The sequence below is a fragment of the Cyprinus carpio genome, chromosome A23 (genome assembly GCF_018340385.1).
Source record: "Cyprinus carpio isolate SPL01 chromosome A23, ASM1834038v1, whole genome shotgun sequence".
Classification (NCBI taxonomy): Eukaryota; Metazoa; Chordata; class Actinopteri; order Cypriniformes; family Cyprinidae; genus Cyprinus; species Cyprinus carpio.
In genome coordinates, this window is record NC_056594.1 from 3,140,264 (window position 1) to 3,165,748 (window position 25,485).

The following is a 25,485-nucleotide window of genomic DNA, read 5'->3' on the forward strand; positions in this document are numbered from 1 at the left end:
GCAGGGAGAGCTATCTACCGGCAGAGTTCAGTTTCAGCTTCAAGCGCTCCTGAAGATCTTAGCTGGCCCAGGTGTGTTTGATCAGGCTTCGAGCTGAACTTCACAGGAAGGCATGGCCTGTCCAAATACCCACACTTGCGGTCTTTGCACTTGACCACTTATGACCTATTTCCTGTATTCGGCCCAAGTGTTCAAGTGAGCATGAAGACCACATATGTGTGTACCACTTTTCATGACCTGATGGAACACACCTAAAGTGTTGTAAAAATGCAAGTGTTTACAGAGTTATATTTTTATTTTCAATACTTTGCATTTTAAAATCAACTTCTAAATGTCTGTTCAGTACCAGATGACACGATTTAATTTCTGGTGATTCTAATTAAGTGATAAAGAGCAGCTGCAAATGTTGTACAAACTAAATATACAATAAAACGTGTAGCACTTTGTTTTTACTACCAAATTGTATGTAATATCTTATTATTATTAATATTTAACTTACACTGGAAAGGTTTCTGTGACCTCTCACACGATCTTGGCAAAAAGCCTCATGATTTATTTCCAGAACATGATGCATGATGGGATACACTAAGCCTCGAATTGTGCTCCCGAGCAGTAATTGAGATTTTGTGCTTTTGCATTTTTACAACCTGGGACAGTCTTGTGCACTACTTCCTGTCTTGTGCAAGCTCCGTCAAGAGGCCGAGATCACAAGTGTAGGTACTTGGACAGGCCCTAGATCTCCAGTGACAGGATGGGCACCCCTACAGTCTGAAGGACCTCACAGACAGCACATCGAATGCAAGAACGCTGGTATCGTTTCAGACAGGGCCTGAATGAGAGTAGTACTGGCTGTTCATGTGACCGATGTGCAGCTTGTTTCTGCATCAGGTGCCTGATGTCTGTCTGTCTATCTATCATCATCTTTTATTTATCTTCTCATTGTCTAAATTCTGTAGTTTATAAACTTCTGCTGCAAAGAGACAGCAAACCTCTATATTCACCTTGTATTCATGTATCCACAAAGAGAACTTCACAAACCCAACATCCATGAAAGAGCTGCAATTTTCTAAAACTTTAATCACGGACACCAATGATAAAATGTGAAAATAAAACCTAGACCGATGGCGCATCAAGATGATCTTCAATATCTGCCCTGGCCAGAGAAATCACCTGACTTGAAGGGAGAAGAGTCTTTCCTTCTACATCTCTGAAACAACTGGCAGATGTTATAATAGACAACATTCAAAAGGAGACCATTCATAAGTTGTATCAATCTATTCTAAGAAGGTTGGAGGCTGTATTAAAGTCAAACAGTGGCAGAGCACTTTAATAAAGAAATACTGCCTGTTTCCCAGGTGTTCAGGATATTTTGTCCAACCTCTGTATGTAGGCAATCACAATCTTGATTTGTTTATTTTATTGTTGGCAGTTTATCGAACTGACATCTTTTATAATTTGTCTGCAATGAGCAACATGCTTCAAGTTTACTACTTTACAAGACATTGTGCCCAGAGGCCTCTGAATTGTTAATCCGGGCACTGTTAGTAAGGGTTATTTTACCTAATACAGATTTCTATGCGTTTGCGTGCCAGTGTGTTTGCAGCCAATCAGGGTGAGAGCGCAGTCCCCGCCTCCCGGACTGAGGCCATCTTACACTGAGCTCTGCTGTGGGGCGTCACACATATACACTGTATCAGTTTCAGCGCTTGTGTGACGCTGCTGGTGTAACAGAGGTAAGCGACTGCATGTTGTTATTATTACGCGATTAAAATACCGATTTTTAAAAGTTTAGCTGATTGCAGCGTTTGCCACGCTGTTCTGCGGGCGCTCGCGCGCGATGTGTCGTGGCTCGTACCCTCTGGACTGCATCTAAGCTGTCATGCGCGCTACTTTAGTTAACCTGTGAGTCCCAAATACTATTTATTGGGGCACACAGAGGTAGAACTTTCAATGACGGTTGTTGTGTATGTATTCAGATATATTTTTCTATAGATTAGTGTCAGGCGCATTTTAGCATATGCAGGGTTGCAACTATTGGACATCGTATCTGACAGCGGATTTTACACCTTTGTTTTTTTGGGGGGGTTTTCTAAATGGCGTAAAAGAAATATGCAAACGAGTTTGTGGCTCGGACCAATCCAACGCATTGCATACAGCTCACACTACTGTCTGTACTGCTCTGTACTGCTCTTAAAAAATCATTAGAAGTCAAGTCGACATCTATTTGTTTTTATGCATTTTTTTAAATGAATGTTGATCAAAACATATTTTGTCAACAGTTGTAAATGAAGCAGGCAGAGGAGAGAGTGGCCGTTTCTGTCGACTTGTACTGAAGCATGGATTATGAGAGGAGGTAGGTCAAGAGTCCATCAGCCTGCAGTGTTATCTTCTCTTTTTAATATGAATTTGCATCCAACCACTGCATGGATTCATGCATAAATGTTTTGACATTATTACGTAACTTCATGCTGTTAAACGTATGGGTAAATGTATTAAAGATTTTTAGGTTTGTAAATGAAATGATACTGCAGCTGATCACAAATTTTTTTTTTCACCCTGTCAACATCAACTTTCTGAAGTTTACTTAAATAGTCTTGCTGCGTAATAGAAGGATTTACAAATAGGGAATGACAAGTATTCCATGTTGTCTTTTAGTTAATAAGCTGCATCAATAAGAAGCAGACTGGTGTTGATTGAGGTGGTCACTTTGCACTGGTTTAAATATATTTCATCTATCACACTGACAGTACGTGATCACAAATGCTTGGTTCTTGACTTGAGCAAAATTGTTGATAAAGCAGTTGAACAAGCAAATTTAAAGGTATAGTTCACCCAAAAATGAAAATATGCTGAAATGTACTCACCCTCAGACCATTTAAGATGTAGATGAGTTTGTTTCTTCATGGGAACAGATTAAGAGTAATTTATTACTTGTGGATTATTGTGATCTGTTTGGGCTCTCATTCTGACGGCACCCATTCACTGCAGAGGATCCATTAGTGAGCAAGTGATGCAATGCTACATTTCTCCAAATCTGATTCGTTTAAGAAACAAACTCATTCACATCTTGGATGGCCTGAGATTGAGTGCATTTTCAGTGATTAGGGTTAACTATTCCTTTAAGCTACAGATTGACTAAATCTTTTTCTTTTACGCTGTTGTAGGGGCGGTCGTGGTGACCGCATGGGTCGCTATAGGAAAAAGTCTGATGATCACGACTACAGGGACATGGACTATCGTGGATATGGGCAAGGAAATAGACTGAAAAGTGGCTTAACAAATGCAAGACAGAACGAGCCTGATGGTAGTTTTGCAGGCATGAGAGACTTTTCCTCAGGTAATTTCTCAAATAACCGACCCGGATTCAGACAAAAGGGGAACCATGGGTCCGAAAACAGCCAACTTGGAAAAAGTCTCCTCCAAAGTCCCCCACATGATAATCTCCACTCAAGATTCCAGCAAGATGATAATGATTATGAGTTTGAACCAGAGATTGATGCACACAGAAGGGGTATGCAGACATTTAGATCAAGACAGAAGGTGTACCTGGATGAACAAACCCCAGATGAAGGTGAAAAAAATGAGGAAAACACCTGGGGCAGAGTTAGAGGGCGGCACAACTCTCAGGGCGAATATAGTGCAGAATGGAGAGCTGAGGAGGACAAACATATCAGGCATTCTGCACACAGACAAGTGAGTACATTTATCTCTCTAGAGCTGTTTTCTATGAATCATGAGCTTACAATCATTAAATCTTAATTTCCTTTACTTGCTTTATATTGTTTACGGTTTAAACATTTTAACATATCTAAACATTTCTCTTTGTTATTAAGAACTTGAGACGGGTAATATATATCTAGGATGACTGTCTTCCTGATTTAGGGCTTTCCTGACCAAGCCCAACCAGCTAGGGACAAATTAAGAGAAGGAAGTTTTCATCATGCTCTGGATATGAGCCAGGAGGAGCCAGAACCCCGTGACCAGGACTACAGGTCTGATACAGAGCAGGCCCAGAAACCCAGCAACATTGTCATGCTGAGAATGCTCCCACCAAATGCAACTGTTAATGAGGTTTGTCTTAGCTTTATTTCTTGATATGAATACAGTTACCATTTCAGTTAACATCTGTGGAAAACTGTTACAAAAGAAAACAAAACAAAAATAGATTTGCACTTATGTTGCAATAGAAATCTGTATGGGAGTTGTACTATAGACTTGCATTGTATATAGCACATAGATTTTATAAACTGTGGGATAGGTTGACTTTTTTGTGTGTGTTAAACATTGCATGCAGAACTTAAAGGAATATTTGAAATTTTTTAAAGGAATGAAAATTTGCCGAAAATGTACTCACCCTCATTCCATCCAAGATGAAGATGAGTTTTTTTCTTCATCAGATTTGGAGAAATGTATCATTACATCACATGCTCACTGCAGTGAATGGGTGCCGTCAGAATGAGAGTCCAAACAGCTGATAAAAACATCAATAATCCACACCACTCCAGTCTATCAGTTAGTGTCTTGTGAAGTGAAAAGTTGTGTGTTTGTAAGCAACAAATACATCAAGACATTTTAACTTCAAACCATTTCTAAAATACGTGTCCTCTTCATTATTGTGCTTTGGTGAGAGAGTCGCCTCGTCTGAATCCGGACAGAAATATAAACAGATCAAGCACCGTTTACAAGTGAAAACAGTCCAAAACAGATCTGAACAAATATGTCAGTGGATTTTGATGTGAAAGGTAAAAATGGGATGGACTTTTACACCAAATGAAGCGTTATAATGGATTATGGACTCTTATTTAAATTAAAATTCCTTAATGATTTTTTATATATATATATATATATATATATATATATATATATATATATATATATATAATATATATATATATATATATATAAACATGTAGAATTTCACTTTTTCTAATAAATCGATGGACTGGAGTGGTGTGGATTATTGTGATGTTTTAATCATCATTCTGACGGCACCCATTCACTGCAGAGCATCCATTGGTGAGTAACTGATAGAATGATAAATTTCTCCAAATCTGTTCTCACGAAGAAACAAAGTAATTTATAGGGATGCACCGAAATGAAAATTCTTGGCCGAAACCGAAAACCGAAAAAGAGCAAACCAAGGCCGAAAACCGAAATACCGAAAGAAATTACAGTATGCCAATTATTAGTACCATTGCATTTATGGCTATGACTGTGTACTAACTTTACTAAAATCAAGGCATTGCAATTGCATAAATTAATATTAAAGTTTCAAAGAATAAATCAATTACAAATTATGCAAATATTTATTTAGCACATTGCAACAATGCACAGTATAAAATAAAATTCAAACTAAAATGTTTAACTTGACCCCACTCATGTGTTCATTGAAAAATAATGTACAGGCCTACTGGCCTGCAGAAAGGTTTTAAAATTAAATGTTCTCTCATAAAAACAAAGTGCATTTAGGTCAAGTGCATTTGAATTTTTTCTCTGTAGGACTACTACAAGAAAGTGCATTACTTCCAGTAGGCAAGAGGGTTATCACTTCTGGGGATGGGGACTTCAGACAGATAACCATCTATCTGTTGAGCAGTTGAGCTTGTCATCTGCCTGACATTTGAGAAAGATTTGAAAGAGTGTATTTAAATAGGGCCAGGGCATAAATAAACATTTATATCAAATTAAAAAAAAAAAAATCTAGCAGAAATATGGCTACAATCTGATAGTCACATATATAGTCGCCTAAAAACAGAATAGCCTACGTATTATTATTATTTGAGGCACTTTCTTGCATGATTTCACTGAACATATCAGACAACAAGGGTGCAGAGAGACGAGTCTTTTTTTCTGCGCTATGATCTCTTTCTCCGTGCAATACTCCGTGCGCTGCTCCGTCTCCACGCGGGTTCTCCACATCCATCGCGGCCTGGATCATTTCTCGTGCGCGCTGCTTTATTTCCGCATCCAAGTAAAGGTCTTTATAACGCAGATAAAGTACAGTCGCGATGAAGTGCAGAGGATCCGAATAGATCTCAGTGAAACGTGTGCTGACTGACTATAAGAGTGTACTTTTCTTTGTTTTCACTCCGTGGTCCGTCTCAACCTCTTTGCTTAGGAGACGCTTTAGTGCTGTGATTAAAGGAATAACGTCCACTACAGATGCATCAGAGGAGCTGATCTCTTTAGTTAGCCGCTCAAAGGCGGCAAGAAGAGAGGGAAAGTTCTCTATTAAGACCCACTGGTTAGAAGTGAATGTCGCGGGGGGCTCGTGGTCTGCGCTATGCAGGTGCACGTGCAGGTCGCGGTTTCTGTTTGCGTCATCGCAACATTTCGGCCGTATTTTTTCGGTGATAAAACTCTTTCGGCCGAAAACCGAAAATGCACTTTTGGGCCATTTTCAGCCGAAAATTTTCGGTGGCCGAATATTCGGTGCATCCCTAGTAACTTACATCCTGGTTGGACTGAGGGTGAGTAAAGTTCCAGCAAATTTCATCCATTAGCATACCCACTTTGCCCAAATACTTTGAGTTCCTGCTATGAGGTTTGGTGTAGTTAAGCATTGGTGTTTGATCTTTAGATTCGTGCTCGACTGCAGGAGCAGGGGATCCAGGCCAGAGAGGTTCGCCTCATGAGGAACAAGTCTTCAGGTAATCATGCTCTACCAGGGGGCTTCTCTGTACCCCAGACTGACCTCCAAGTCTCTCTTCCTCTGCCTTTCATAACAAGCCTTAGCTCACTCTTGCGTCTGCCTAGTTCAGTGTGTTATTTCAATACAGCCTCTTTTCGTTCTCACTTTCCTACTGGTGTATTTGAGTTGAGTAAAGATGCTGTTCAGTACTGGTGCTTTGAAATCTTCTGGCGTATGTTTCTTTAACTCCCTGCACATCTTTTTGTTTAAGCCATCACTGATTATTACCTGTTCTCTGTTGTGTGTTACTATTTTCTTACCATACCCCTTGTCAGACTGTTCTTAACCAGACAACATACACACTCACAATACATCCACAAGCATGGGAATAACAGAAACATGTACACTGGCACACAAGCACAAACATAACTACTCCCACGTGCCAAGCTTTTTTCGCGTGTCCTGCCATCCTTATCCCTCATCTCCCTTTGATTGCTCTTGTCCTGAAGTCTGGGGAAGATCTTGCACCTTATGTTGTGTAAGTATTTTGCAATAGCTGTGTTGAGATAAGTATGGCTGACCATTACATGAGCAATGTTTGGCTCTTTTTTTTTTTTTCATGGGTATGAAAAGGTTTTGGTATTTTGTGTCCTCAGCTAAAAGGGTGGACAAAATAATGTAAACACCATTTAAAAAGTTTTTAGTTTCTTTCAGGTCATTTAATTACACAGCTACAAAGCTCACTCATGAGTCAGTGTAGGTTAATAAGTCTTAAGAGTACAGATGCTTTGAGGAGTCATCTTTGGTCTATGTTCTAATGGATTTATATTGGAAGAAGCCAAAGAATGCCATTTAATCAGTGTTTTAGGAAACTCATAAATATTGTTTCTAATCCATTAAGGAATAGCTAAATCATGGGTATCATTATGTTGGATGACTGTAATACATAGTTTCATGAGATCGCCTGCCCATCCAGCCCTAATGGTTAATGGTAAATGAACTTGGAATGCTGTCCTCGATGGAGGCTTGAACCCGAGGCTTGGCTTGAGATCTGAGTTCAACCCCACCCACTGCGGTGCTACATAGAGGGAGAATAGCAGAAATAGAGGAGGCGATGGGGAGGTGAAGGGATGCCGGAAGAATTGTTGCTGGGATGACACAATGCCTGCTGCTTATATAGGCTCAAAACAATGATTAACAGCACTGAATGAATAGGCTCCTTCCCGAACCTACGTTTGGAACTTCATTTAGAAGGACTGTAAAGCAATTAAAAATTTGAATCTACATTATATGCCACCAATTAATCACACATCAATTTGGGCTGAGAAATTACCACCTAAAAGATCATTTAAAGTCAATTTTTGTGTTAAATGAGAAAAGATCTGACTAGACATCAAAATGTAGCTTTAACAGAATTTGTTACACCTAAACCTTTAATGCTATAGTGTGGCCATAACATTGTTTTCAGAAGCTGCATCTGAAGTGCAAGCATTAACATATATATCAGCTTTCAACTTTCACATTTCAAATATCACATTGGCCATCAAGGACATATTTGAGAAAAAAGCAGCACTGGTGTGATCTTGCTAAACTACAGTGGCATGCGAAAGTTGGGGAACCCCTTGCAGAATATTTGAATAATTTTAACAAAATAAGAGATCATGCAAAATGCATGTTATTTTTTTATTTAGTACTGTCCTGAGTAAGATGTTTTACATAAAAGATGTTTACATTTAGTCCACAAGAAAAAAAAATAGCTGAAATTAACTCTTTCCCCACCAGCATATTTGCAAAAAGTTGCCAGCCACCACCAGTGATTTTGATGATTTTCACTAAAATTTGATGGCCTCCGGTATATTTTGCTGTATGAATATTTGAATGCAATACACCAAAATAAAGATCAGAGCCTCTACTTTTAAACTAAAACAATCCGTTTTATTCTAGCTTAAAGCATTCTTTTTTTATCAACACTTGAATAAAGGTAGGTTTCATAAAAATTTATAGTTTTGAGCAAAAGGTGAGAAAATCACATTTTTATCAAAAACTACATCTGGATAATATTCAGTACGATTATCAAAGCATAAATCCAGTAAATCGCTTCCATCAACACCTCCAAAGCTTGCACAGTCACATACCACTTCCTGGATCATCATTTTACTCCGTAACATTATGCTGTTTTCATTAATATGCTGTCTATTGCTGATGATCGCATTATTTATCATATGCATCTGTTTACATAAGAGATCGCTAGTTTTTGCGTCCTGTTCACGTGTGTTTTTGTTCGGGAGGTTTGGTACTCGTTCAGAAGATGTGTAATAGCGCCTCTGAGTTTATAAGAGTGAAAACACAGAAAGCCTTAAAAACTCATCTTTGGTGGGGAAGTGTTGTCTTCTAAAAGACGAGATAACTCGTCAATGGCGGGGAGAGAGTTAAAATAACCCCATTCAAAAGTTTGGGAGCCCTTGGTTCTTAATACTGTGTGTGGTTACCTGGATGATCCACACCGTTTTTTGTTTTTTTTTATGATGGTTTTTTTATGAGTCCCTTGTTTGTTCTGAACAGTTAAACTGAACTCTGTTCTTCAGAAAAATCCTCCTTGTCCTGCAGATTCTTCAGTTTTCCAGCTTGTTTTGCATATTTGAACCCTTTCCAGCAGTGACTGTATGATTTTTGAGATCCATCTTTTCACATTGAGGACACCTGAAGGACTCAAACACAACTATTAAAAAAGGTTCAGACATTCACTGATGCTCCAGAAGGAAACACGATGCATTAAGGGCCAGGGGGTGAAAACTTCTGAACAGGATGAAGATGTCCGAACCCCCCCCCCCCCCCATTCTGGAGCATCAGTGAATGTTTGAACCTTTTTTAATAGTTGTGTTTGAGTCCTTCAGGTGTCCTCAATGTGAAAAGATGGATCTCAAAAATCATACAGTCACTGCTGGAAAGGGTTCAAATATGCAAAATAAGCTGGAAAACTGAACAATCTGCAGGACAAGGAGGATTTTTCTGAAGAACAGAGTTCAGTTTAACTGTTCAGAACAAACAAGGGACTCACAAAAAAAAAAAAAAAAACAGTCATGGATCATCCAGGTACACAGTATTACGAATCAGTTTGTTTAAGATTTTCAGCTATTTTTTTTCTTGTAGATTAAAAGTAAACATCTTTTATGGAAAATATCTTACTCTGGACAGTACTAAATAAGAAATAATGTAACATACATTTTATATGATCTTTCATTTTGTTAAAATTATTAACATTTTCACAGAATCTGCAAGAGGTTCCCAAACTTTTGCATGCCACTGTATATCATGATATACTGTAAATAAAAGACAAAAACCATACGGGGCATTTTTTGCCCTCATATCTTGAATCTTATGGGCATATATCTGCATTCTCATAGGCTACGTCATTTAGTCATTTGTCATCCTGCCTCGTGTTCGTCAGCAGCTGCATACAAGAAAGACATAAGATGACATGTAGGTCTGGGCGGGGTGGGCTGCATTACATAGTTAATTACACCAAATTAACATGTTAAATCAACTACTCTAATAGTTACATAACAGAGGACCAGTGACCCCAAAGAGGAAAACACTGTTACCATATCCTGTGGTGAAAATGCGTGCAGCAATACTTCTGCATGAATGACTTCTTAAACAGCTTCCATGATGTTGCTAATTACCTGATGTAAATGTCATTGTAAAAAAATCTTCTGTACGAGTTGCTCTGCAAAACGCTTCCTCCTTCCTTACACCTCAAAGAAGAGCAAGATTCGCTTCGTGAATGGTGCTGTTCCCCACACGGTTCCCAAACGGTTGAGGACTTGTATGACAGCATTCCAAGGACTGAAGCTGTTTGAAGGCAAATAGTGTATAGGTCCTTGATACTGATGTATTCTCAGGTGTTTCCTTTATTTTTTCCACCCCACTTATGTGTCAGTGATATGAAAGTATTATGGTAGGAATTTAAAGTTCAAGGAAAACTATAGACTTTTCACGCATGTGGAATTGCTATTGACCACCGATTAAAGATTAGTAAATTTAATTTGAATTAAAATGGTTATGGTTCAAATGTAATGTCTTTCTTTAGTAATTATAGCATTGAAACATCTTATGTTGTGTTTGCAGTAGGGCTGCTTGGAATGCCTATTTCTTTTAGCTTTATTTTTAATCCAATGTGAGCAGTTTGACCAGAGTTTGACCAGTCCTTTGGCATTTCAGGCCCACAGGTATCAACCTGTACTGAACCGACTGTTGTGATTTCAGACAAGTTTAAACCTATAATCAAATGAGATTAGAGGTATTATAAGTTAAATTTTTATGCACATTTGTGAATCAGACAGTGTCAAAATGTTTTACAAACAAGGATCCATAAAGTTGCATAAGTGTCAGTGTAATGTAAGTTTTGTACGTAACTACTTAAGTCTCTCTCTCTCTCTCTCTCTCTCTGTATATATATGAATTTAATTGCTCACAAGTGACAGTGAAATTTAAAAGAAAAAAATAAATGCTGTTCTTTTAAACTTTCTATTCATCAAAGTATCCTGAAAAAAAAAATGTATCATGATTTACACCAAAATATTAATCGGCACAACATTGATAATAATAACAAATTTCTTGAGCATCGAGTTTGAGTTTCTTGAGCATCAAATCAGCATATCAGAATGATTTCTGAAAGATCATGTGACACTGAAGACTGGAGTAATGATGCTGAAAATTCAGCTTCGAATTCTAAAATGTATAAAAAAAAATTTACATATTCACTAAAGACTTCTTTAATGCAACCCCAAACTTTTGAACAGTAGTGTATATGGATCTCGGATGTTAGGTTTTGTTAGTGAAGCATCAGACATCTAATAGTCTTGTGTGTACCCACATTTTCTAATAATGTCTTTTGCAATTAATGGTAAATTAACTGGTGTTAATAATAGAGGAACAAAAACATCCATCAGTTCTAGCAGTTTAGAGGCAGCAGTGTGATAGATTACAGCTATAGCTCTTTCTACCATCTCTCTGTCTCTCTCTTTCTCCCTCTCTCTCGATATGAAAACACTAACCCCTCACTGCGTTGTTGTTGTTCTGTCATTGTGGCCCGGCGACGGCTGTGTCTCCAGGTCAGAGCAGAGGATTCGCCTTCGTCGAGTTTAATCACTTGCAGGAGGCCAGCCGCTGGATGGAGACCAACCAGGTCACTTCACACTGCACACACACACATACACACTACAAGTCCACACGTGTATGGATATAATATACCCTTTACGCCTGGATTCCTTATGATTTCACAGATTTCGCCATCTCTTAAGAATGAGGTCTGTCTGTTGTCTGTCTAGCACAGGTATTTGACACTGCTACTAGTTGGGTATTTTCTGCACAAGTTCAGTATAAATTCAGCAGCGTTTCCCTGAAAGCTCAGTTTGTGCGTGCTATTATCTCCCTTTTTCAGTCAGCTGCTCTCAGCCGTAAGATCCTAGTGTGAGATCTGCCCTATATTTCGTGTCTCTCTCTAGTTGAATCCACATGGCTTTGAAACATGTTCCAAAATGAGTTCCAAAACAGCATGAGAATTTGCTGTTCCACTAATGTATCTTGATTAAATTAATACCAGTGAGTCCATAGATCAGCTGACCTGTATACTGAATGTCAGTTTACATAAAAGCTAGGAAGAAGTTAGTAATAATGTAATATTGTGGCAGACATATTTGTTTGTAAAGGTATTTATTATTTTTAAGTGAACTTATGGTACACTTTTTGCAGGGTCATTCCCCTCCAAATACCTGAAGCAAACCTCCTTTGCTGAAATGCTAGAGAGCATCAGAACAAATTCTAGTCCAAACTACGGCTTATTTTGACCAGACAGGAAGAGCTTGTTTGACAGTCATGTAAATTGTGCTGATGATGCCACAGTAATAGGTCATGTGGAAGAAAACCTGATCTAAATGATGCCTTTGTTTCCTCTTACAACTGTACAGACAACTCTGGAAAAAGCAGATGAAAACTGGATTTCAACAAGATGTCCTTACAGAATTAATGAATACTTATTATTTCACATAAAAAATAAAAGTAAAAATAAAAAAGGTGAATTGAACATAGATATCTACTGCACTTGCTGCTAACGGCCTTGCAGATTTAGGCCAAATCCAATGATTCGTTATTCCTTAAAGGGATAGTTCACCCTTAAAGAAACTCACACAGGTTTGGAAGAACTTGAGAGAGGGTAAATGGTATCAGAATTTTAATTTCTGGATTAACTATCCCTTTAAGTCAACTAGCAGACCAGTACCTTGTAAACCCCTCTTTCTTTCGTGCTGATTTCTGGTATTTCTGGTCTAGTAGCCAGCCAGTCAGATTTGGAATTGGCTATTTCAGTCAGTGCTTGCCATTTTTGCGTGTAGCATGATGAAGACGGTTTGTGAATGGACTGTGGGTGGTCTGTAGTCTGAATGGGATTTGAAATGACAAACTTTGATTTACTAGCCCAGATTCTGATTTTCACAATGCTGAGAAAATTTTATTTCTATATTTGTTTTCAAGTACAATGGGGTGGTATAGCAAATAGTCGGACCTGAAACAATATCTAGGCGTAAACTGTGTACAGAGTCATGTAATTTGTCTTTATATACCAGGCCTCTGAAGTGCTCAAAATTAGACAATTGGATAGTTGTTGGTTTTCCTTAAGTATTCAATTACATTAAGGATGTTTTTCTTAAAGGGATAGTTCACCCAAAATGACAATTTGCTGTTAATTTACTCATCCGCAGGCCATCCAAAATGTAGATGATTTTTTTTTCCTTTAGTAGAACTAAAGAAGTTTTTTTGTTTTGTTTTTTTCGTAATAGTCAATGGTTACCTTCACTGTAATAGTCAAAAACGCACATCAGGCAATGCTAAATTAACACCCGTGGCTCCTGATGATATATTGAGGTCTTATGAAGTGAAATGATCGGTCTGTGCAAGAACATTATTTACAACATTATTATCTGTAATCCAGAGCCTCAGGGAAACAGTCCAGAGTGATGTCTGGTTCACAAACAAATCAGTCTTCTGAACTTATTCTTTTTAGTGATTTCAGCTAAAATCTTCTTTTCGGTTCTACTTAAGAAAAAAATCCCCTACATCTCAGATGGCCTGAGGGTGAGTACGCTAACAGCAGTTTTTCATTTTTTGGGTGAATTATCCGTTTAATGCCAGTTTGAAGTACAGCTCGAATGAGGGGATTTGTTAGCGTTTATTTTTAAGCATCGAGATCCTGAAGGATTTATTTTTGGCTCAGGTTCAATAATACACTCAGGTCTTTATTCTACATGTCCTGTCATCGCTGTATGAATTTGCTTTGGTGAAACGTCTGTCTGGATGGTTTTTTTATTTTTTATTTGTGGCTTAATGTTGGTTTGAGGGTGGGCAGGAGTGAGCGTGACATGTTTGTGTTCCCCTGAATGGGGGAGGTTAAGGCTTCTGGCCGGAGAGGGTGTCCGCGCACACTCTCTCACACGCAGGCCAGCGCGTCTTTCTGAGTCCTCTCAAGCTGATGGTGATATCTGTCTTCCTCTCTCTCTTTTATCCAGTCTTCTCCTCTCTTGTGTGAGATAAGGTCTCAAGTGTGCCAATTCCACCCTGAAAATGATATTTACCCTCTTTTATTCTTTTGTCCCCTCTCTTCCTCTGTGTCTCACTTTCAGAGAGTGCTCACTATATTGGGACAGCGAGTATCTATGCACTACAGTGACCCAAAGCCCCGTGCTAATGAAGACTGGCTCTGCAATAAGGTAACTTTCATAACAGTCTTTATTTCAGTTTATGTAGTTGTTGAATAAGTGTGCCTTTAAAAGATTAGTTCATTTGAAAATTAAAATTCTGTCATCTGTCATCATTTCCTGCCATGTTGTTCCAAACCCATAAATTCTTCTTCGAAATACAAATGAAGATATTTTTATTGAAACCTGAGACTTTTGTCCCTAAACTTTCCAAAAGTTCATAAAGACATTATTAAAGCAATCAATATGAATTGAGCAGTTTAATCCAAGTCTTTTGAAGAGAGACTTTCAGATTGCATTTATTGATTGAAATAATTTGATTTAGGATTCACATATAAACATATAAACATTAATCAATACATATACATAGAGCTTAGCTGTTTATTGTATTTACAAAATTAAATATTACATTTATATTGATGATGTCATAATAATAGACCAAGTGAAAAATAAACATTTAAGTAATGGTGCAGTTTTTGATGTATTGATAAGCGTTTATATGTGAAAACCAAAGTGATTGTGTCTCTTCAAAAGACTTGGATTTAATTGCTCGATTCAAATGTCTTTGTCTTTATAAACTTTTTGAAGCATCAAAGTTTTGATGTAATAGAGTTTCAATGGAGGAACAAGAAAATATCTACATCTTTATTGATAAAAGATAATAATAAAAAAATGAGTTAGGAATGACATAAGGGTGAATAAATGATGACCATTTTCATTTTGTGTGAACTTTCCCTTTCAGTAAACCAAATGTTCTCCCTTGTCTTTTTCCCAAACATCTGTTTTGATTCACAGTGTGGAGTGCAGAACTTCAAACGAAGAGAAAAGTGTTTCAAATGCGCAGTTCCAAAATCAGGTGTGAATTCAAAGGAATTTGTTGCGGGTTATTTGTGACGGCATGGTAAAAACATAAATGTAAATGTGCATATGGCTCTTTCTTTACAGAGGCTGAGTTGAAACTGCCTCTGTTGCCAACGAGTTTACCTCTGGACTCAGCTCAGGGTTTACTGCCCCTTCCTGCCATATACCAGACAGCAGCTCCACTTCTCAGCTTAAGTTCCTCATCTCAGGCTGCAGAGATGGCCAATGACAGTAAGTCATACACACATTTAAAGGCATAGTTCACCCAAAAATGAAAATCTGCTGCTAATTTACTTGTCCTTTTTTTTCTTCAGTAGAACAGTAAAGAGTTTTTTTTTTTTCTTTTTTTTCATAATAGTCAATGGCTACCATCATTTAATAGTCAGAAACATGTATCAGGCATAGGAAAATTAGTACCTGTGTCTCCTGACGATATATTGAGGTCTTATGAAGTGAAATGATTGGTCTGTGCAAGAAACTGAATATTATTTACAGCATTATTACCTGTAATCCAGAGCCTTAATTGTTAATTAAGCCAGGTATTACTTTAGTGTTTTTTTGACTATTAAAGTGATGGTAGCCATTGACTTTCATTTTATGAATCACCAAGGACCCCAGTTTCCAGTAAAAGTCTTCTTTTACTGTTCTGCTGAAGAAAAAGAGTCCCCTACATCTTGGATGGGCGTTGATTCTGGAGTAAGACACTTCATTCACCTCTATTCTCTCTTCAGCTCTGATATTGAGGAATCTGGGACCCCATACGACGCTGGAGGCAATTTTGTCAGCTCTGGCCCCGTTTGCTACTCTCTCACCTTCAAATGTACGGCTCATCAAAGACAAACAGACACAGCTCAACCGGGGGTTTGCTTTCCTGCAGCTCACTACTATTGTGGTAAGACAACAACAGTACTTGTAAATGGCATCTGCTTCTTCTGTTAGGGCTGTATCGTGGCTACAAAACAGGTATTACATTGTGTGTGTTTTAGGAGGCTTCACAGCTGCTTCAGATCCTCCATTCCCTGCAGCCTCCTCTCTCTATTGATGGAAAGCTCATCTCTGTGGAGTTTGCCAAGGGCTCCAAACGGTACGAGTTCATGCTGTTCTGATACTGATCCTGCAGCGTTACGCTGAACTCATAGTTGTGTACTAGGAAAAGAAGAATGCAGTTAAGCCACTCATGTGAGAGAATGATGTTAAAACAAGCTATTACTGTAATACAGTGCCATGACAAATTAATTGCCCCCTCCTGTTAAATCATGAAAGAACTGTGATTAACCACATTATTTTAGAAAGCTGAGTTAAATTTTACTAGCCACATCAAGGCCTGATTACTGCCAGGTCATAAAAGAACCCAGAACAACATCTAAAAAACTGCAGGCCTCACTTGCCTCAGTTAAGGTCAGTGTTCATGATTAAACAATAAGAAAGAAACTGAGCAAAAACGGCATCCATGGGAGAGTTCCAAGGCAAAAGCCATTGCTGACCAAAAAGAACACAAAGGCTCTTCTCACATTTGCCAAAAAACATCTTAATTATCCCCAAGACTTTTGGGCAAATATTCTGTGGACTGATGAGACAAAAGTTTAACTTTTTGGAAGGTGTGTCCTATTACATCTGGCGTGCGTAAAAGCAGCACAGCATTTCATAAAAAGAACATCATACCAACAGTCAGACATGGTGGAGGTAGTGTGATGGTCTGGGGCTGCTTTGCCATAATTGATGGAACCAATTCTGCACTCTGTCAGAAAATACTTGAAGGAGAATGTCCAGCCATCAGTTTGTGACCTCAGGCTCAAGCGCACTTGGGATATGCAGCAGAACAATGCACACCAGCAAGTCCACCTCTGAATGGCTCAAGAAAAACTAAATGAAGGTTTTGGAGTGGCCAAGTCAAAGTCCAGATTTAAATCCGATTGAGGTGCTGTGCCATGACCTTAAACGGTCCATTCATGCTCCAATGTGGCTGAATTAAAACAATTCTGCAAAGAAGAGTGGGCCAAAATTCCTCCACAGCGATATGAAAGACTCATTGCCAGTTATTGCAAAGGCTTGATTGCAGTAGTTGCTTCAAAGGGTGGCACAACCAGTTATTAGAATTAGGGGGCAATTAATTTTTCATGTAGTGCCAGGCAGGTTTGGACAGCTATTTACCCCTAATAAATTAAATAATTATTTCAAAACTGCATTTTGTATTTACTCATGTTATCTTTTTGTAATATTAAAATTTGTTTGATCTGAATCATTCAAGTGTGACAAATATGCACAAAATAACAAAACCAGGAAGGGGGCAAAAAGTTTTTCACACCACAGTAATGCTTTACATTGAGTCTTATGAGTTCTCTCTCTGTCTCTCAGTGATGTTTTCCTGACAGATGGCAATCGTGTGAGTGTGGCGACAGTGGCAAGTACAGCTATAGCTGCAGCTCAGTGGGCCGTCACTCAGGTACCCACAGCACTCGATTAACAACATAAAGACTCATATGTAGGAAATAATTAACTGTAAGATGTTGAATGAATCTGCAAAGCAGAGTGAATTAATGTCAGTTATTCTGCTTATGCCACAGTTAGCACATGTTTTTCTTGTCTATCTCAAGAAAAATGCAGGTTTTTAGACTCACTGTTATTAGATACAAACGTAGAAAACAACTGGGAAATTTTTTTTAACTAATGTTATACTAAAACCATTGGAGCTATTTCATCTCAATCAATCAGAATAAAAAAAATAGAAAAACTAACTGTATATATGTGTATATTTTTATATATATATATATATATATATATATATATATATGTATATATATTTATTATTAGGGCTGTCAAATGATTAATCACGATTAATCACATCCAAAATAACAGTTTTGTTTACATAATATATGTATGTGTACAGGGTATATTTATTATGTATATATAAATACACATACATAAATTATATATTTAGAAAATATTTACATGTACATACATTTATATATTTATATTCTTATATTTTATATTATATATAAATATATTTAATATATAAACATAACATATTCTTCTTAAATATATACATGCATGTGTGTGTATTTATATATACATAATAAATATACACAGTATACACACATATATTATGTAAACAAAACTTTTATTTTGGATGTGATTAATCGTGATTAATCATTTGACAGCCCTATATAGATATATATATATATATAATTTTTTTTTTTTTTTTTTTTTTGAAATTTATGTTTATGTAAGCTTCAGACTTTTGCAGAACATGTTGTCTAATACTCAATGTTGAGATGTGAATTCCTGCTTCAACACATGCTTTCAAATATGTGGTTATTGTTCCAGACGACCCAGAGCGGTGATATCAGTGTGCACCAGCAGGGGCCAGCAGCAGCTTTGTTTGGGCAGGAGGCTGTGCAGGTTGTCAGTGCAGAGGCGCAAGCCTTTAAAGGGCCAGTGTCTGCGGTACTGACGAGCCACACAATATTAGGTGCTCCTGACAGAGGAACAGTCTCTACAGGTATAATCACAGCTCACTTACATCTGCTGTCAGCCACGGGTCTTGTATTGGAGTAAGTGTGAGTGTGTATTTGACCACAGGAGAAGCGGGTGCTACCTCCATATTGGCGCTCACAGCATCCCAGACTCAGCTTGTCTCCACGACAACCTCCCAACAGGCCAGTCAGGTAGAGTTGTGTTTTTCCTGCTCAGTCATAAAGTGATTTACTGTGTTGCTGTTAAAGATCCGTGAATCATTTTTTGCTTTTCTGAAGCACTAGTTGTCTTACTTTACACTGTGTGTGTGTGTGTCTGTTCAAAGGCCCCGGTGGAAATCATCGGCAAACCTCAGCCTGCTACCCTGAACCAGCCTGCTACACCTGGAACTGCTCTGGAGTGCCAGCAGTACCGTAAGCACACCATCCACGACTCGCTCAAAGCATGAAATACACATATTTCATGACCAATTGATGACCAATTGATTTTTTCCATGTGAATGAGGTGCAGTTGTATTTCCTCTTTCCTGCAGCGGATCCTGACGTCTCCACGTACCAGTATGATGAGAGCTCTGGCTATTACTACGACTCTCTTACAGGCCTCTACTACGACCCTAATTCACAGGTAATGAAGTCATCACTTCACCAGAAGAGTTAATGCAGGGTTACTCAAATCTGGCTCTGAAGGCCACTGTCCCGCAGAGTTCATCTCCAACCCTTACACAAGAGTTGAACACACCTGAACCAGAGATTGTCTTATTATTGGGAGATGCAAGGGTCTGTGGTACATATCACTGGAAAAAGCCTAACTGCTGACTTGGATCACGCGAGGCACCTCAGCCAATCATATATTGGCAGTGATGAAAGTGGTCGGAGTTCACAGTTTTACAACAGTTGCTGGTCACTGCGGCACATAAAGCAACAATTTAAGATTAGGTTTTATTCTGTTCATTTAAAAAAAAAAAAAAAAAAAAGCTTAATTGGGCATACATAACACTGGTACTAGTCACTAAAAATCTAATTTATTTGTTAAAATCGTGAAGCCATAGAAAGAATACCTTTTTATTTATTAAATTTTTTTTTTTACATTTATTCATCAAAGCAGATAAATACATTTTCATGTTCATCTTGAGTACCTATAGAGTAGTATTGCATCCTTCATATCTCTGAAGAGTCAGATTTATAAAAGACTGATACAGCTTCACACTTCTTTCCAAAACCAGTCGAGCTCCTAGAGGCCGAGCTAAAGAGTCGCAAACATGCAAAGCTTTTACATAGCGATCGTCTGCAAGCTGTGACATTGACATAAATAAAACAGGAAAACAGGAAATTTATTGACTTAAATTACCTTTGGCTAAAAATCAGATCCAGCCATATATATTCAATCCAGAATCAGATCCCGAGTCTGAAAGTGAACAGTAAGAGCAGCAACGACTACAGCAGGACATCTCTATATGGTAATTACTGAACTCATTTGCTTAACAGGTAATTTTTTTCTGTATTTGCCCATGTTAAAATGTGTACATGTGGGAAGTGCAGTGCGATGCCAGCTGAGGCGGAAAACCTTTGTTTTATCCTTTGGTGAATTGTTGTGATCTTTGATTTGTGTTTTGTATTGTGATGTAAACTTTTATATACTATGTTATTTGTTGCTGCTTTCTTGGCCAGGTCACTCTTGCAAAAGAGATTTTAATTTCAATGAGTTTTTAACCTGGTTAAATAAAGAAATGAATGAATGATTGAATGAATGAATGAATGACATTGATCCTTCAGGAGCAGAATTGGACTTGATATTGAGTGTTTTAACTCAAGGTTCCTCAAATCCAGCTCTGAAGCACCACTGTGCTGAAGACCTTAAATAGCTTGCTCAGGAGTCTTTGATTGGTTTTGACGTATTTGCCTGGAAGTTTCTGGTAATCCCGAAGACCTTGAATAGCTGGTTAAGGTGTGTTTAATTAAGGTTGGAGCTAAAGCCTGCCGGACAGTGACTTAATGAGCAGCTAATTACAGCTTCTTATACAAGCTAATACTGATAATGCCACTGTTTGTTTTTGTGATGTTCTTCTAGTACTACTTTAATCCCCATACGCAGCAGTACATGTACTGGGATGGGGAAAGACACACGTATGTTCCTGCCTCGTCACAGTCGTCCGATGACGCCACAGGAGCGACCTCTGACCCTACAGGGGCTCCCAACAGCAGCAAGGACAAGAAAGACAAGCCCAAGAATAAGACCGCACAGCAGGTACACCCAGAAATCAGAACGGCTCGCTGCTTGTGAATTATTTTACAGGGTCAGGTGTACTGATGTGTTTCGGAGGGTGAGGTTTCGAAGGGACGTCATTTAAATTGAGTATCTCTTCCTGCTGTGCCTGTTCGTTTCTTCAGATCGCCAAAGACATGGAGCGGTGGGCCAAAAGTCTGAACAGGCAGAAGGAGAACGGGCGAGGGTCCTCCTCTTCCTCGCTGAGCACTAACTCTCGACTGATGGCACAGGGGAGACCCGATGACAGACGGGAATCTGCCAGCGCTGATGCAGGCTACGCCGTCCTGGAGATGAAGGTTGGGGTTTTACACGTCTGAATAATGCCCTACTCTCAAAATGTTACCCTTTTCATTGGTCTGATGTTTTTTTCCACAGGGTGCCTTGCTGGAGAGACCTCCGATTCTGATGGAGCAGATCAAACATCCAGAAGAAAGAGAAGTGTGTTTTGCCTTTACTTGTATTTTCCTTTATTCACCTTTGTTTTTGTTTTATTGGCTTTGTTTTGATTGTCATAGTGTTTGTTTTTTGTTTTATTTAGTTTTTGTTTTATAGGCTTTGTTTTGATTGTCATAGTGTTTGTTTTTTGTTTTATTTAGTTTTTGTTTTATTGGCTTTGTTTTGATTGTCATAGTGTTTGTTTTTTGTTTTATTTAGTTTTTGATTTATAGGCTTTGTTTTGATTGTCATAGTGTTTGGTTTTTGTTTCGTTTCATATTTTTGTTGTTTTGATATGCTACATTATGGTTTCTATTTTTTAAAATTTTGATTGGCCTTTTATTCTTTATTATTTTAAGTTTTTAACATATACAAAGCAAGGAATTTGAACAGAGCGACTTCAGATTCTGATGGAACAGAGCAAACATCCAGAAGAGAAGCGTGCTTTTGCTTTTTGTTTTGTTTTGTTTTTATTGTTACCTTATTTTCTGGTATTTGATTTTTTTTAAATTATTTTGGGTTTTTGGATATCGCTTAATCTTATGTTACATTATGGTTTTTATTTATTTATTTATTTATTTATTTTTTGTAACCTTATGGCTGTTTTATATACACACACACACACACATATATATAAATAAATAAATATATATATTATTATTTTTTTTTTTTTTTTTTTAACATGCAAAGTAAATAACATAGAGAGCAACCTCAGGTACTGATGGAACAGAGCAAACATCCAAGAGAAAAACAAGTTTTTGTTTTGTGAAAATCTGTGGAATGACTTGAAGACTGCAGTCCACAAACGGTCACCATCAAACTGAACTGAACATGAGCAGTTCTGCAAAGAAGAGTGGGGAAATATTGCAAAGTATAGATGTGCAAAGTTAGTAGAGACATTGACATATCCCTACAGACTACAGTAAAGGCTGTATTTAAAACAAAAAGTGGTTCAACAAAATATTGACACAAGGGCTGATCCTTTGTCCGTCTTCATTTCAGGCTGCAAAGCAACAAAATGTGATTAGACATGGCTTTGTTCCTTTTTACTTATATTTAATGTTTTGACTTGTTTCGTGTTTTTCTGTGTGTCTTGTTTTATTTGGTGCGTTTACCATGGCACTCACCACTTGCATCTTTTGTGCTGTACCCTGTTAAACCTGGTCTATTATTGGCACTGCAGTGTTTTGAAGATCTGTTTTCCTATCTGCTGGTCTTGTCTCTCAGCAGAGTCCTCCTCAGGGTCTGGTGGCAGGCTACAGTGGAGAGACCGACAGTGAGGAGGAGGCCGGAGAGCGAGAGGAGAGACTGACAGACTGGTCGAAACTGGCCTGTCTGCTGTGCAGGAGACAGTTCCCCAGCAAAGAGGCTCTGATCAGACATCAGCAGCTCTCTGAGCTACACCGAGTGAGTCATGCATGTTCACAGGGTGCCAGCTTGAGCCGTGTCACTTCTGATTGCTCTCATAGACCTTATTCAGAGCAGTGCCACGACAGACTTACAGAGTTTATAATGGTATCTGCTGTAAAAGGTTGTATCCAGTCCCTAGATCACAGCTCATGTTTTATTTATTATTTTTATATTTATTTTTGTGTGGGGTATTTTTGAATTTTTTTTGTGGAAGAGGTATTTTTGAAGTGTTTTTATTAAGTAACCCACTAAAGAGATGTTTGTCTTTCTCTCACAGAGAGAATGCTTTCATTCCCATTAAACATAAATAAATATATTACCAGTAATCAGTGTTATTACTATTAACTAAAACTAAATCTACTAAAAACCTTGTAAATTAGTTAAAGATGAAATATAATTGAATAAAAATATTAGACGACATCATTAGATGAAGAAATTAAATGTAAAAAAAAAAAATAATAATTGCCTTTGCAACTGAAATAATTCATAAAATTACAAAACTAAACCTGCAATATAAATATATTTTTAAAAAAGATGTAATAAAAATGACAAAAGCACACAACAATATTGATTAAACGTATGCAAATATGAAAACTTAAAACAGAATATAAATGAATATCATAATAATATATAAAAAATATTAAAATTTCACTGGCAATAGCTAGACTATTATTAGATTTGCATACAGTACAGGGATTCACCGACCTGAACAACACTTATATCAAAGTATTGTTCACAAACATTTTTGTCTCATTTTGGTTTGGGTTATAATAATTCAGGCTGCAATAACTAACCATGGTAACTGTGGTACTTTAAATGTCAAATGAATTAACAGAATAATACATTAGATTGATATTTTTGATCTTTGTTCATCCATGTGCAGCAAAATCTGGAGCAGAGGAGAGCCAGACAGAGCCAGACACAAGAGAGTTCAGAAACCGAGGTAAATACTGCCGTCACCTTCTTCTGAAACCCATGATTACATCTCAAAGATCCTCTGATAGAATCAGGAGTGTCTAACTACCTTTCCAAAAGCCAGTTTCCCCTTATTTTTCTCTAGAATTCATTGTTTTGTCACTTTGAAGTATTGACCTCTGGGTGGCGCTCTTCATTTTAGCTGAAATACAGAGACCGGGCCGCAGAAAGGAGAGAAAAAGGGGCCATCCCGCAAGCACCAGATGCAAAAAAGAGGAGATTCAGCCCTGTGTAAGTCAAGTCCTACTTCATATATACTGTCGGTTCAATGCATTGCTGTCACAGACATAGTAATACCATGTTATTTGGGTGTGTACTGTGGTAATACCATGGTGTTTGAGTATAATGTCTTATATTTTGTGTTCTTGCTCGTGGTCAGCAGTGGCGTGGGATCTCAGATGCTTCCTGGAAGAATGGAAAAAGGCTTTTTCATACGGAACCTGCCAGTGGAATAATGCTGTGTGTCTTTGGACTTCCTTCAGTGCTAAACGAAATGCCTCGTGAGCAGTTTTTAATCATATGGTGCAGAGCACGTGCACAGTGCAGCTAAGAGACCATCTTCAGGATGTTTCACAAAGAAAAGAATGATGTGGAAATGTGCAGATTTATATATATATATATATATATATATATATATATATATATATATATATTTGTGTGTGTGTTACTTTTTGGGATTCAGGTTGATTTAAAGAAAAACCCTCAGGACCCTGAGAAATAAAAAAAGCTACTATTGATCGCACAGTAACTGTAAATACAATCCAACTATGTTACATTCTTGTACTTTATCCCATTGTCAGCTTCCCAGAAAGCAATTTGTAAACATTTGTAGATGGCATGAGTTTATGTGAAACATTTTGCATTTCTGGGAAGCTGTGAAAATGATGTCAGGATGGAAAACTTGGATAATTCCAGGAAACTTTTTCTTGTAGTTCCTTTCAACTTTAAATACATGTTTGTGTCCCTTTAAGTATGATTTGAATAACAGCCATCCTGGGCCCTGAGGAGAAGCTTTGCTAGTAAGCGTGCTATGCATTTGCATGTCTTGTATGACATGACAGTCTATGCAGAAATGACAGACAGCCGCTGTCTGTGTTGACTTGCACAGTAGATTAGACTTTTGTGATTATCTTGACGAAAAGGCACAGCAGATGATTATTGTTTACCTATATAAATTTTTATTAACCTGAATTGCAGTGTGTATGTATCATATTAGACTATATAAGCTGTATAAAATTAAATAAGCTGGTATACAGTTTTTTAAAATGTGAATTTAAGGTGGACAGAGTGAATTTGTGAGTGTATGTCCTTATGAGCACTAAGTGCCGTTGTTTTTGTTTTTTGTTTTGTTTATGCATACTTATGAAATCATGTAAATGCTTTTCAAATTTTAATTTTGTTTAAATGTCATCAGAAAAGGCCGAAAAACTCATTTTGTTTGATAAATTTGTTTAAAAAAAAGATTGCTAATGAAAAACACCGTACACCATATGAATATTGCGAATGAAATTTTGAAATCTGAGAAATGTACATATATGTCTCAATACAGTAAGAGAATCTCACAAAACCTGTCAAGAACATGTCTGGGTCTTATTTACTCCCAATCAAAATGGTTAGGAAATCTGATTTAATTTACTGATTTATTAAATTGTATTTAATTCTACAGAAAGATTGAGCTTATTT

General features: G+C 37.6%; 1 protein-coding gene across 3 annotated transcripts; it reads left to right on the forward strand.

The window, feature by feature from the left end:
• Positions 1-1,580: 1,580 nt before the first annotated feature.
• Positions 1,581-24,405, forward strand: LOC109063279 (RNA-binding protein 10-like). Of its 3 annotated transcripts, none has more exons than XM_019080355.2 (23): positions 1,581-1,733; positions 2,280-2,353; positions 3,165-3,693; positions 3,883-4,071; positions 6,581-6,650; positions 11,746-11,819; positions 14,308-14,394; positions 15,178-15,238; positions 15,328-15,474; positions 15,975-16,135; positions 16,230-16,327; positions 17,599-17,686; positions 18,568-18,742; positions 18,823-18,908; positions 19,043-19,130; positions 19,250-19,341; positions 20,785-20,961; positions 21,105-21,278; positions 21,358-21,420; positions 22,645-22,824; positions 23,711-23,770; positions 23,945-24,033; positions 24,182-24,405. In XM_019080355.2, the coding sequence occupies exons 2-23, from the start codon at positions 2,337-2,339 to the stop codon at positions 24,255-24,257; spliced, it is 2,781 nt and encodes a 926-aa protein (XP_018935900.1). In that variant the 5' UTR covers positions 1,581-1,733; positions 2,280-2,336; the 3' UTR covers positions 24,258-24,405. The 3 variants fall into 3 exon arrangements, with proteins under 3 accessions (XP_018935900.1, XP_018935903.1, XP_018935902.1); XM_019080358.2 differs by having other exon boundaries at positions 24,185-24,405; XM_019080357.2 differs by having other exon boundaries at positions 22,648-22,824.
• The last annotated feature ends 1,080 nt before the right edge of the window (positions 24,406-25,485 follow it).

Coding starts and splice junctions, on each gene's coding strand:
- LOC109063279 (XM_019080355.2), top strand. Junction 11,820..14,307: donor GCTGGATGGAGACCAACCAG/GTCACTTCACAC, acceptor TCTCACTTTCAG/AGAGTGCTCACTATATTGGG. Junction 19,131..19,249: donor TCTGGAGTGCCAGCAGTACC/GTAAGCACACCA, acceptor TCTTTCCTGCAG/CGGATCCTGACGTCTCCACG.